The sequence below is a fragment of the Cetorhinus maximus genome, chromosome 11 (genome assembly GCF_964194155.1).
Source record: "Cetorhinus maximus chromosome 11, sCetMax3.hap1.1, whole genome shotgun sequence".
Taxonomy (NCBI): Eukaryota; Metazoa; Chordata; class Chondrichthyes; order Lamniformes; family Cetorhinidae; genus Cetorhinus; species Cetorhinus maximus.
In genome coordinates, this window is record NC_135889.1 from 45,226,989 (window position 1) to 45,240,027 (window position 13,039).

The following is a 13,039-nucleotide window of genomic DNA, read 5'->3' on the forward strand; positions in this document are numbered from 1 at the left end:
ATCTGTGGCACCCACGAGTGGCTCAAAATATTAGAGTCCTGAGAGCTCTCTGGGTACCTAGAACAAACATGCAGGATTTGCTTTCTGTGATCACAAAAGCTGGACGTTGAAAGAGTGAAATCTTTTGCAATTGATGAATCACACAGGCTGCTGCCAGGGAGCTAACAGGGCCACATGTGTGCAATTGATGGTGCCTTGCACTTGAAGGAAACCAGATATCACTGCGAATCCCACCTCTCTGACAGCCTGGCTTTTGGCATCCATGTGGAACTGGACATATTGTGAGCTCTAGTGATCAGGGTATCTGTGACCTCTTGTATGCATTTGTGTGTCGCCGATTGGGAGATGCCTCACAGGTCCCCACTGGACCCCTGGAAGGAACCATTGGCAAAAAAGTTCAGTGCAGCGGTTATCTTAAATGCCACCAGCATGGGATGCCCTCCAAGTCCTTGTGGCTACAGTTCATCCCAGAGAAGCTGGCAAATATGAGCTACCACATCCCTGGACAAGTAAAGCGCTCATGGCATTGTCTTTTGTTCATTTCCATATAAGAGCAAGGCCTGCAATATACCAGTTTTTGGGCCAAAACTAATGAGATTTTGAGAAGTTGGTTTGCAATTTGTGGCTTGCTAGAGGTGCTGCTGTCAAATGATGGTCCACAGTTTACGTCGGAAGAGTTAGAAATATTTCTGAGTAAGAATGGAGTCAAAAACACTCTAATACCACCATATCACCCAATATCAAATGATGCTGCAGAAAGAAGTGTACAGATTGTGAAGAGGTCTTTGAAGTTAAAAACAGGAAATGTTGGAAAATCTCAGCAGGTCTGGCAGCACCTGTGGAGAGAGAAACAGAGTTAATATTTCGAGTCTGTATGACTCTTCTTCAGAACTGATGCTGCCAGATCTGCTGAGGTTTTTCCAGCATTTCTTGTTTTTATCTCAGAATTCCAGCATCCGCAATATTTTGCTTTTATCTTAAACTTTGAAGAAGTATTTGCGAGGTGACAAGCTAGGCAGCAATTTCCATGTTTCCCTTTGACAAAGGTTAGATAATTTTTGGTTCTCTTATCAAACAACCCCTACAGCAGTTTGCTCACCTGATGAGCTAGTGTTCCTAGGACAAGATTTAGTTTGCTTAAACCTGACGCCAACAGTAAAGTAAGAGAAAAGCAAGACAACATCAAGGTGCGTCACGATACATGAGGCATTAAACTTAGATAATTCAGTGTTGGTCAGAAGGTCACGGTGAAAAGCCACCGAAGTGATAAGGAGAAGTATGTGATTGGAGTTCTTGTAAAGAGACTAGGTCCATTCATATATCTAGTGAAGATTGGAGAGCGACTCCATCAGTGTCAAGTAGATCATTTGCTTTAATGAGGAAATCTAATAAAGGGAGAGCATGAGAAACCTTTATAATCCAAATTCCTCCTACAGTCCAAAACGAAAGTCATAAAGAAAGTGAAAGTCAAAAAGAAACTGAAGTTTTGCCAATATTACAGAATCCACCAGTAGGGCAAAATGAGTCAGGATCTTTAATTAAGACAAATCAATCAATGTCATAGTCCCAACCGTTAAGTGGAGTTGGTAGTCAAAGTCAAAGTTCAAGTTCAAGTTTGACACAGTCAGAGATGTTGAGAGAGCAGAGTCAAGCTAATGAAAATGGAAGGAGATACCCAGACAGAAAGAGAATAAATCCAGAAAAGGTAATCGAAAATATGGAGGTAGGAAGAAGGAATATATTGTTCTTTGCATTACTTCTTGTCAAATGATGCCATTTTTGTTAAAACACATACTGGTGTTAAGAGAAAACAATTTCTTTTTACATGTAAATCACTCTTGAAGTATCAGTCAAATACATTTTGGTTGTGATTACAGTAAAAACAAATATGCAACCCAACCTGTTAAAGTTTCAGGTATTGTTAATGTTGGTTTAGTCATATTGTATTCTGGCTACTTATTTTACATTTTAATGTGTAAGTTGTTTTTTTAAGTACGGAGGGAGTGTAGTATATTGCAAGATCTGAGAATTTCATTATACTGCCCTCTCTCCTCCCCTCTGTTGGTGAGTGTAAATAAAGTTGTACAATAATGACTGCCTGCTGTGAATCCACTTGGTGAGTTTTTCTCAGTGCAATGTGAAACAGTTTTATCAGGTGGTCATGTTTTAAATTGTCTTTTCTAATTCAAGATAAAATGGAGCTTGTGACCTCCCCCTAATTCTGCCCGGTGAAAAGCCGATGTGACCTGGTAATCAGAATGCTGATGGAAACATGTCCACCAGTCAAAGATCCAGAAACTGCAGAGATTTAAGGACACTAGAAGATTTGCCCTGGGGTGGCTGGGAGAAGGAATCACCAGAATGAGCCTTGCTGTTGGAAGTTGGTTTGGGAAATCTAAGAAGATTGAGGAAAATGACATTTAATATACCCAGGATGTTATGACTCACTGAAATGTGGAGAAGTGAGCCCGTTGGAAGCTGGGATTAACTTTGGAATGGTTCCTGTAAAGATTAGAATTTTGTGAAGAGTGCAGTGTAATGTACAAACATGCCGTGGAGTTTTTGGGCATGTTATGAAGTTAAGGGGGATATCTTTTCTGTAGGTTAGTGTACTAGTTGCCTGTTAAGTAACATTTAGTCAATGTTAATTTTAGTTTATCTGTTACAGTAAAAATCTTAAAACTTGAAACTTTGTCAGATGATTCCTTTAGGTTGGTCGCTGGGAATTCAAATCTCGTTTTAAAAGTTAACAGCCTCTATGGGGTTTATAACATTTGTCAATTGAAAATAACTTTTTTTCCCCTCAGTACCAATACTGATACCAATGGAAATTCCCATCTGAGATCTGGTAGAAGCGGAAGACCCACAAAGTCATGCCAAGGAGGTCAGGCTGCATGATAAATGCTCTGTATCTGTCTGCTGATATCTGTAACTCACATCTGCAGAAGTGAATACATCTAACTTTGAGATATGGTTAGACTTCCCTGAAGAAGTTACGACAACAGATCAGATGGCATCAATTAATATATGTGAATACCTAGCTAAATATATTGTTGGATCCTTTCTCACAAGCACCTCAACTACAGTATACCCCACTTTTAGTTCACTGTATGAATGAAGGCAAATCAAGAGGCAGTGTTGCCACTAACTTTTCCTTCAGGCCTTGAGACAGCTACCTAACAATGACATGGAGAACTGTCTTCTCAGGGTTTGGATCAGCAGAGAGGAAGATACAAAGCTGTGCCCACTGCTGTGAATACACCTGCAGCTACCATATAGTGTAGGGCTGGTACATTCAGCAAAGTAATAGTCAGCTGTGGCCTGAAACTTAACTTCATAACCATCTTATAAAACTGTTTCTGGCAGACATCTTGCAATGCCAATGAATGGGGATGTTAACATGGACTAGTTCAGAGGACAACCTTCTTTGCAGTTATCTCATGCATCATCATTCTAACTTCAGTAGCCATGAAATGGTTATTAGATGCCCACAAACACATGCTTTCATCCTGGGTTTTCTTTCTCTCTATTTTACCTGCCTTCTTAGTTCCCTGTTTTTCAGCTTTAGAAAGCTTGATAGCGTGTTGAGAAGTCTTTTTAATGCTCTGAGAATTATTGTCACCTATTGTGCCACTCGTCAAATTGTCTCCATTTCCTTAATTTAAATTTATCCATAATTTTCTTCTTTACCAGTGGTCTGCTTTTTTGATACAAACCTCCACCTGACATTATATGATTAAAACAGAATGTAAGTAGCTAACTTCCATTTCAGTTTGTCCAACCTCCATCTCACTCCGCCATAGTCATTCTGGCAGTAAAAAACATCTAAGCATTTATGTTCTGCACCCTGCACTTGCTCATTGCTTTTTAAAAACACTTTCCATCACATCCTCTTTTTCTCCCTCTAGTGCCTTAAACTCTCTTCATCTTATGTACATTCTGTCAGATTTCTTCCTTACTTGATAATTTTCATGCACCTCACAATCATTTTTATACTGAATATTGCAATCTTTCATCACCAGCATCAATCGCTGCTTCCCTTTTGTGAAGTTGTACAAACAATGGGTCAGTGCCATTATATGCTACTGTGGGTAATGATGGAGGAGTAATCAGCTTCATTTCTAACACTGCATCAAGGCTTTTATAAAAAAACACACCAAATGGTAGCATGCCTTTTGGAAACAGAACTTCACAAACAATCAGGCAGAAAATATATGCAAAAGGCAGGGGACTGCAGGATGACTGCAGGAAAATAGCAAATTTAACCCCTCTATTCAAGAAGGGCGGGAGGCAGAAAACATGAAATGATAGGCCAGTTAGCTTGATGTCTGTCTTGGGGAAGTTATTAGAATCGATCATTAAGGAAGTTATAGCTGTGCACTTAGAAGAGCTCAAGGCAATCGGGGAGAGTCAGCATGGTTTTGTGAAAGGAAAATCATGTTTAACCAATTTCTTGGAGTTTTTTGAAGGAGTTACAGACGCAGTGGATAAAGGGGAGCCTGTAGACGTACTGTACTTGGATTTCCAGAAGGCAACTGATAAGGTGCCACATCAAAGATTATTATGGAAAATAAAAGCGCAAGGTGTAGGGGGTAACATATTAGCATGGATAGAAGATTGGTTGGCTGGCAGGAAGCAGAGAGTATGCTTAAATAGGTCTTTTTCTGATTGGCAGGATGTGATGAGTGGGGTCCCATAGGGGTCTGTACTGGGGTATCAACTTTTTACGATTTACATCAATGAGTTAGATGAGGGAGTGAAGACATGGTAGCTAAATTTGCAGATGACACAAAGATAGGTAGGAAAGTATGTTATGAAGAGGACATGAGGAGATTGCAAATGGATATAGATAGGTTGAGTGAGTGGGCAAAGATCTGTCAAATGGAATTTAATGTGGGAAAATGTGAAGTTGTTCACTTTGGCAGGAAGAACAAAAAAGCAAAGTATTACTTAAATGGAGAACGGCTGCATAATTCTGAGGTGCAGAGAGATCTGGATGTTCTGGTACATGAGTCACAAAAAGTTAGTATGCAGGTACAGCAAGTAATTAAGAAAGCTAATGGAATGCTATCCTTTATTACAAGTGGGATAGTAAGTAAGGATGTTATGCTTCAGTTATACAGGGCATTGGTGAGACCGCACCTCGAATACTATGCGCAGTTTTGGTCTCTTTATTTAAGGAAGGATGTAAATGCATTGGAGGCAGTTCAGAAGAGGTTTACTAGGTTGATACCTGGAATGAGTGGGTTGTCTTATGAGGAAACGTTAGACAAACTGGGCTTGTTTCCACTGGAGTTTAGAAGAGTGAGGGGTGATTTGACTGAAGTATACAAGATCTTGAACAGCCCTGACAAAGTAGACGTCGAAAGGGTGTTTCCTCTTATGGGTGAGTCCAGAACTAGGGGGCACCGTTTTAAGACTAGGGGTTGCCCTTTTAGGACAGATATGAGGAGATTTTTTTTCTCTTTGAGGGTTGTGTGACTTTGGAACGCTCTGTCTCAGAAGGTGGTGGAAGTGGGGTCATTGAATATTTTTAAGGCAGAGATAGATTCTTGTTAGGCAAGGGAATAAAAGGTTATTGGGGTTAGATGGAAATGTGGAAATCGAAACACAAGAAGATCAGCCATGATCTTATTAAAAGGTGGAGCAAGCTCAAGGGGCTGAAATGTCTACTCCTGTTCCTATTTCCTATGTTCTTATGAAATAAAGAGAGATTATTCTGTTTTAGTGAGACAACTGCAAACATGGGATAGTGTCCCATGTATATTTTTATTACATCATTACACAAAACCAAATAGTCTTAAATTAATGAAATAACTCTGATCATACCTATTGATCTGCTTATTTCACCTTACTGTTGAATAACATAGCTTATGATTTGAATTGAACTTCATCTCATTGAGTGTTAACTCGGCCTGGTTTCAGAGCAATTGAAGAAATACAGGTGCAAAAGACATGAATTTCTGGTCCAGTTTGTAATGCGGTGCTATTGTTATACCCCTGGGTTAACTACCATATAAGTAAATATAGGGAAGTGTGAATTAACTCTCATAAAATTAAGTTGTGCGGACCATTTAAAGAAGCAACTGGATTCCATTGAACCCGAGAAGATGTCTGCTGCAGACCCAAATTTGTAGACTTGGTATTGTGTAATGTGACAGGATTAATTAATGACCTCAGAGTGAAGGCACCCTAGGTGGCAGCGAACACAATATGATTGAATTTTACATCCAGTTTGAAAGGGAGAAGAATGGGTCTAAGACTAGTATTTTAAACTTAAATAAGGGCAGTGATGTTGGCATGAAAGCTGAGTTAGCTGAAATTAACTGGGATACTAGGCTAGAGGATAGATGAATAGAGAAGCAGTGGCAGACATTTAAGGGGATTTTCCAGTATACTAAAAGTAAGTATATTCCTACTATAAAGAAAAATTCTAAAGGGAGGACCCACCATCCGTGGTTAATGAAAGAAGTTAAGGAAAGCATTAAACTTAAGGAAAAAGCATATACCTGCACAAAAATAAGTGGCAGTTCAGATGATTGTTCAGAATATAAAGAATGACCAAAAGGTTAATCAGGAGAACAAAATTAGAGTATGAGAAGAAGCTATCTAGAAATGTAAAAACAGATAGCAAGAGTTTCTACAGATATTTAAAAAGAAAACGAGTAAGTAAAATGAGCGTTGATCCTCCAGAATGGACATCATTCATGGGCTGGGCCAACATTTATTGCCAATCCCTAGTTTCCCTTGAGAAAGTGGTGGTGAGTTGCCTTCTTGAACTGCTGCAGTCCATGTGGTGTAGTTACACCCACTGATAGGAAGGGAGTTCCAGGATTTTGACCCAGTGACAGTGAAGGGACGGCAATATATTTCCAAGTCAGGATGGTGAGCGACTTAGAGGGGAACTTCCAGGTGGTGGTGTTCCCATCTATCTGCTGACCTTGTCCTTCTAGATGGTAGTGGTTGTGGGTTTGGAAGGTGCTGTCTATGGAGCATTGGTGAATTCCTGCAGTACATCTTGTAGATGGTTCACACTGCTGATACTGTGCGTGGGTGATGGGGGGAATGAATGTTTGTGGATGTGGTGCCAGTCAAGTGGGTTACTTTGTCCTGGATGGTGTCAAGCTTCTTGAGTGTTGTGGGAGCTGCACTCATCCAGGCAAGTGGGGAGTATTCCATCACACTCCTGACTTGTGTCTTGTAGATGGTGGGCAGGCAGTATTTATATGGCTAGTCCAGTTAAGTTTCTGGTCAATGGTAACCCTCAGGATGTTGATAGTGGGGGATTCAGTGATGGTATAGCAATTGAATGTCAAGGGGCGATGGTTAGATTCTTTCTTGTTGGAGATGGGTCATTGTCTGGCACGTGTGTGACGAGAATGTTACTTGCCACTTGTCATCCCAAGCCTGGATATTATCCAGATCTTGCTGCATTTGGACATGGGCTGCTTCAGTATCTCAGGAGTTGTGAATGGTGCTGAGCATTGTGCAATTATCAGCGAACATTCCCACTTCTGATCTAATGATGGAAGGAAGGTCATTGATGAAGCAGCTGAAGATGGTTGGACCAAGGACACTACCTTGAGGAACTCCTGCAGTGATGTCCTGGAGCTGAGATGATTGACCTCCAACAACCACAACCACCTTCCTTTGGGCTAGGTATGACACTGACCAGTGGAGAGTTTTCCCCCTGATTCCCATTGACTCCAGTTTTGCTAGGGCTCCTTGAGGCCACACTTGGTCAATTGTGGCCTTGATGTCAAGAGCAGTCACTCTCACCTCATCTCGGGTGTTCAGCTCTTTTGTCCATGTTTGAACCAAGGCTATAATGAGGTCAGGAGCTGAGTGGCTCTGGCGGAACCCAAACTGAACATCAGTTAGCAGGTTATTGCTAACCGCCGCTTGATAACACTGTTGGTGACCCCTCTTCCATTACTTTACTGATGATTGAGAGTAGGCTGATGGGTTGGTAATTGGCCAGGTTGGATTTTTCCTGCTTTTTGTGTACAGGACATACCTGGGCAATTTTCCACATAGCTGGGTAGATGCCAATGTTGTAGTTGTGCTGGAACAGCTTGGCTAGAGGCGCAGAAAGTGCAGGAGCATAAGTCTTCGGTACTATTGCTGGAATATTGTCAGGGCCCATAGCCTTTGCAGTATTCACTGCCTTCAGCCGTTTTTTGACATCATGTGGAGTGAATTGAATTGGCTGAAGACTGGTCTCTGTGACGCTAGGGACCTCCAGAAGAGGCCGAGATGGATCATCCACTTGGCATTTTTGGCTGGAGATGGTAGCAAATGCTTCAGCCTTATCTTTTGCACTGCTGTGCTGGGCTTCCCCATCATTGAGGATGTGGATATTTGTGGAGCATCCTCCTCCAATGAGTTGTTTAATTTTCCACCACCATTCATGACTGGATATGGCAGGACTGCAGAGCTTAGATCTGACCTGTTGGTTGTGGGATCACTTAGCTCTGTCTATCACTTGCTGCTTATGCTGTTTGGCATGCAAGTAGTCCTGTATTATAGCTTCACCAGGTTGACACCTCATTTTTAGGTATGCCTGGTGCTGCTCCTGGCATACCCTCCTGCACTCTTCATTAAACCAGGATTGATGGTAATGGTAGAGTGGGGGATATGTTGGGCCATGAGGTTACAGATTGTGTTTGAGTACAATTCTGCTGCTGCTGATAGTCTACAGCGCCTCATGGATGCCCAGTCTTGAGTTGCTAGATCTGTTTGAAATGTATCCCATTTAGCACAGTGATAGTGCCACACAACAGGAGGCAGGACTTCGTCTCCACAACGACTGTGCAGTGGTCACTCCTACCAATACAGTCATGGACACATGCACCTATGGCAGGCAGATTGATGAGGATGAAGTCAAGTATGTTTTTCCCACTTGTTGGTTCCATCACCACCTGCCACAGACCCAGTCTAGCAGCTATGTCCTTTAGGACTCAGCCAGCTCAGTCAGTAGTGGTGCTACCAAGCCACTCTTGGTGATGGACATTGAAGTCCCCCACCCAGAGTACATTCTGTGCCCTTGCCACCCTCAGTGCTTCCCCCAAGTGGTGTTCAACATAGAGGAGCACTGATTCATCAGCTGAGGAAGGATTCCTTGCCCATGTTTGGCCTGATGCCATGAGACTTCATGGGGTCTGGAGTCAATGTTGAGGACTCCCAGGGCAACTCCCTCCTGACTGTATAACCACCTCTGCTGGGTCTGTCCTGCTGGTGGGACAGGACACACCCAGGGGTGTTATGGTGATGTCTGGGACATTATCTATGAGGTATGATTCTATGAGGTATGATTCTGTGAGGATGACTATGGCAGGCTGTTGCTAGTCTGTGAGACAGCTCTCCCAATTTTGGCACAGATGTTAGTAAGGAGGACTCTGCAATGTCAACAGGGCTGAGTTTGTCTTTTCCAGTGCCTTGGTCAACACCAGGAGAGGATTTGATACAACTGAGTGGCATGCTAGGCTGTTTCAGAGGGCATTTAAGAGTCAACCACATTACTGTGGGTCTGGAGTCATATGTAGGCCAGACCAGGTAATGGCATCAGATGGCATTAGTGAACCAGATGGATTTTTACAACAATCAACAATGGTTCTTTTAATTGCAGATTTTTTTTTATTGAATTCAAATTTCACCATCTGCCATGGTGGGATTTGAACCCAGGTCCCAGAGCATTACCCCAGGTCTCTATATTACTAGTCCAGTGATAATACCACTATGCCATTGCCTCCCCTTGAGGGAGGTTAATAGTAAATAATCAGGAAATAGCAGCTGAAATCAACAAGTATTTTACTTCTGTGTTCACTATAGAGGATTCAAGAAAACATTCCCATAATAGTTATAAATCTGGAAGTGGAAGGGAGAGGGGAGCTTGGTAAAATTACATTCAATAGGGAAGCAGTACTGAGCAAATTGATGGAGCTGTGGGCTTACAGTTCTCCTGGTCCTGATGGACTTCATCCTAGGATCTTAAAAGAGATGACTAATGAAGTGGTGGATACGTTGGTGTTAATTTTCCAAAATTCGCTAGATTCTGGAAAGGTTCTATCGGACTGGAAAGTAGCAAATAAGACCCCTCTATTCAAGAAGGGAGGGAGGCAGAAAACAGGAAACTATAGGCCAGTGACTTGACGTCTGTTGTGGAGAAGATGTTAGAATTGATCATCAAGGAGGCTAAAGCTGGGCACGTAGAGGAACTCAAGGTAATTGGGAAGAGTCAGCATAGTTTTGTGAAAGGAAAATCATGTTTAACCAATTTATTGGGGCTCTTTGAAGAAGTAACATGTGCTGTGGATAAAGGGGAGCCTGTAGATGTGCCGTACTTGGATTTCCTGAAGGCATTTGATAAGGTGCCACATCAAAGGTTATTGCAGAAAATAAAAGTTCATGGTATAGGTAACATATAAGCATGGATAGAAGATTGGCTGGCTGGCAGAAAACAGAGAGTATGTATAAATGGATCTTTTACTGATTGGCAGGATGTGACAAGTAGGGTCCCGCAGGGGCCTCAACTTTTTGCAATTTATATCAATGATTTAGATGAGGGAGTGAAGACATGGTATCATGCTGATGGCACAAAGATAGATAGGAAGGTATGTTGTGAAGAGGACATGAGGAGGTTGCGGACCCCAGAGTGAGTGGGCAACAATCTGGCAGGTGGAGTATAATGTTGGAAAATGTGAAGTTGTTCAGTTTGGCAGGAAGAATAAGAAAACAGAGTATTACTTAAACAGAGAATGGCTGCAGAATTCCGAGGTGCAGAGGGATCTAAGTGTTCTTGTGCATGAGTCACAAAAAGTCATTATGCAGGTGCAGCAAGTAATTAAGAAAGCTAATGGAATGCTATCCTTTATAATAAGAGGAATTGAACATAAAAGTAAGGATATTATGCTTAAGGTATACTGGGTGGGTATTGGTGTGACCACATCTTGAATATTGTGTGCAGTTTTGGTCTCCATATTTAAGGAAGGATGTAGATGCATTGGGGGGTGGTTCAGAGGAGGTTTATTAGACCTGGAATGAGCGGGTTGTCTTATGAGGAAAGGTTAGACAGACAGGGCTTGTTTCCACTGGAGTTCAGAAGAGTGAAAGGTGACTTGATTGAAGTATATAAGATCCTGAATGGTATTGACAAGGTGAATGTGGAATGGCGTTTCCTCTTCAGAGTCTAGAACTAGGGGGCACTGTTTTAAAATTAGGGGTCGCCCTTTTAGGACAGAGACGAGGAGAAATTTTTCCCCCAGAGAGTTGTGCGACTTTGGAACTCTGCCTCCGAAGGTGGTGGAGGCGGGGTCATTGAATATTTTTAAAGCAGCGGTACACAGATTCTTGTTGGGCAAAGGAATGAAAGGGTATCGGGGGATAGATGGAAATGTGGAATTCAAAGCACAAACAGATCAGCCATGATCTTACTGAATGGCAGAGCAGGCTCAAGGGACCGAATGGCCTACTTCTGCTCCTGTTTCAGATGTTCTTATGCTCGTATGTGACAACTCGTAACAAAATATATTCTTCCACTCAATGAGTGTGTCCACTGACACAGCCTTCTCACTGAAACTGACTGAGCATCACTTGTACAAAATTAATAGGAGTCAAGCAGCATTATCACAACTTCTGAGGCATGTAAATATCATTAATGCAGGCATGGCATGATAGGATGCTTTTATTTTGTTGCTGCTCATAATTTCCTATTTATCCTAGGTAGTCCTAATTAGCAGGTAGGAATGCCTCATAATGATTTTGTATTTCTGAAAAATGCCGGTGTAATGCCAGATATGTAGACTAGTGGATCAGATCAAACAGCATGTCCGTTCAGCTGTTCACAACAAGCAGAGTACTGACCATACTCAACCAGCCCTTGCTTGCAAAACTCAGAACAAAATGTCCAACATTAGTTGTGATTCTGTGATTGGACAACACTTACCAAACAATCCAGAGTGTGCTAAGAATTAACTAACAATCAATTTAAGATTATGAGTAGGGCTTGCTATGTGGCTCACTTATGCTTTCTAGAGGAAACATATATTCATACACAGGGCGCTGTCCTCTGCAAACAAAAAGAACATGTGTAAGCATTGAGCTTTTTTCAACTAAACAAGAGCTTGGTGAACAACTCTTCCCGGGTGCATTCTCAATTGCAATGCCTCTATCAATCAGAGTCCACTTGGTAGCCAATCAGCACCCCTTTCTCATGTAGTATACATTTGTTGTCCTCTTTGAAATTTGGTATTCTTGCAATTCTCTCCTGGTGAATGCAATACGAAAAGTTTCACCAGCATGTTTCTTTTCTTAGCAATTCTCAAGTTCTGTACTACCAACTGACTATTTGTACTGATTTTGTTAGTGTATCTGCTAAGCTTTTGAAAACCATTCTTTACTTTATTTTTACAAATTGAGCAAAGTTAAACCCTCACTGTCCAAGAAAACGATACTCAATTGGGTGTAGTATCAGAGGATCATGCACTCATGAAAGAGAAAAACCGAGCAGGGTGAAAAACATTTCCAAAAGTTGGGGTGGGGGGGGTGCGGATGAGAAAATTGGTAGATAAAGAAAGAGGCTTTTTTGAGCAAGATGAATTCATAAGTATGTTATCGACAGATGTGTTAATCTCTTCATCTGTCTAGAAACAAAATCAAATAATATGAATATACTAACCAACACACATCGTACCCAGTGCTGTGATGGCACTCAGCAATGTGCGCAAAGATATCTTAAAGCTTTGTAAAAGTCGAACCAAAGGGGGGATTCCATTTTTTACGCAAATTTTGTCTTGTTGCTCTTTGTTGCACTCACTCAGGGCAATCAATGCCTGACAAGCTAAATAAAGGAACAATAAGTTTAGTTTCAAATATTTGGTATTAGAACAGTGAAATCTCGAACTTTACATTGGACAGAATTTTTCCCTTGTTGCACGCCCGCTCCGAGTGGGAGAAAAATAGTGTACGATGACGTCGGGCGACTGTACTGAGGTCATTGCCAACTTGCGTGATATTTCGGTTGGTGGGTGCACGTGAGAGT

The 13,039-nt window shown here is 41.7% G+C and overlaps 1 protein-coding gene across 1 annotated transcript in view; it reads right to left on the bottom strand.

The window, feature by feature from the left end:
* ankar (ankyrin and armadillo repeat containing) overlaps positions 1-13,039 on the bottom strand; it is a 295,797-nt gene that overhangs the window by 39,436 nt on the left and 243,322 nt on the right. Inside the window, exon 14 of the mRNA XM_078551294.1 lies at positions 12,677-12,838. Coding sequence (XP_078407420.1) covers positions 12,677-12,838 — 162 coding nt within the window. The remainder of the gene's footprint in view (positions 1-12,676; positions 12,839-13,039) is intronic.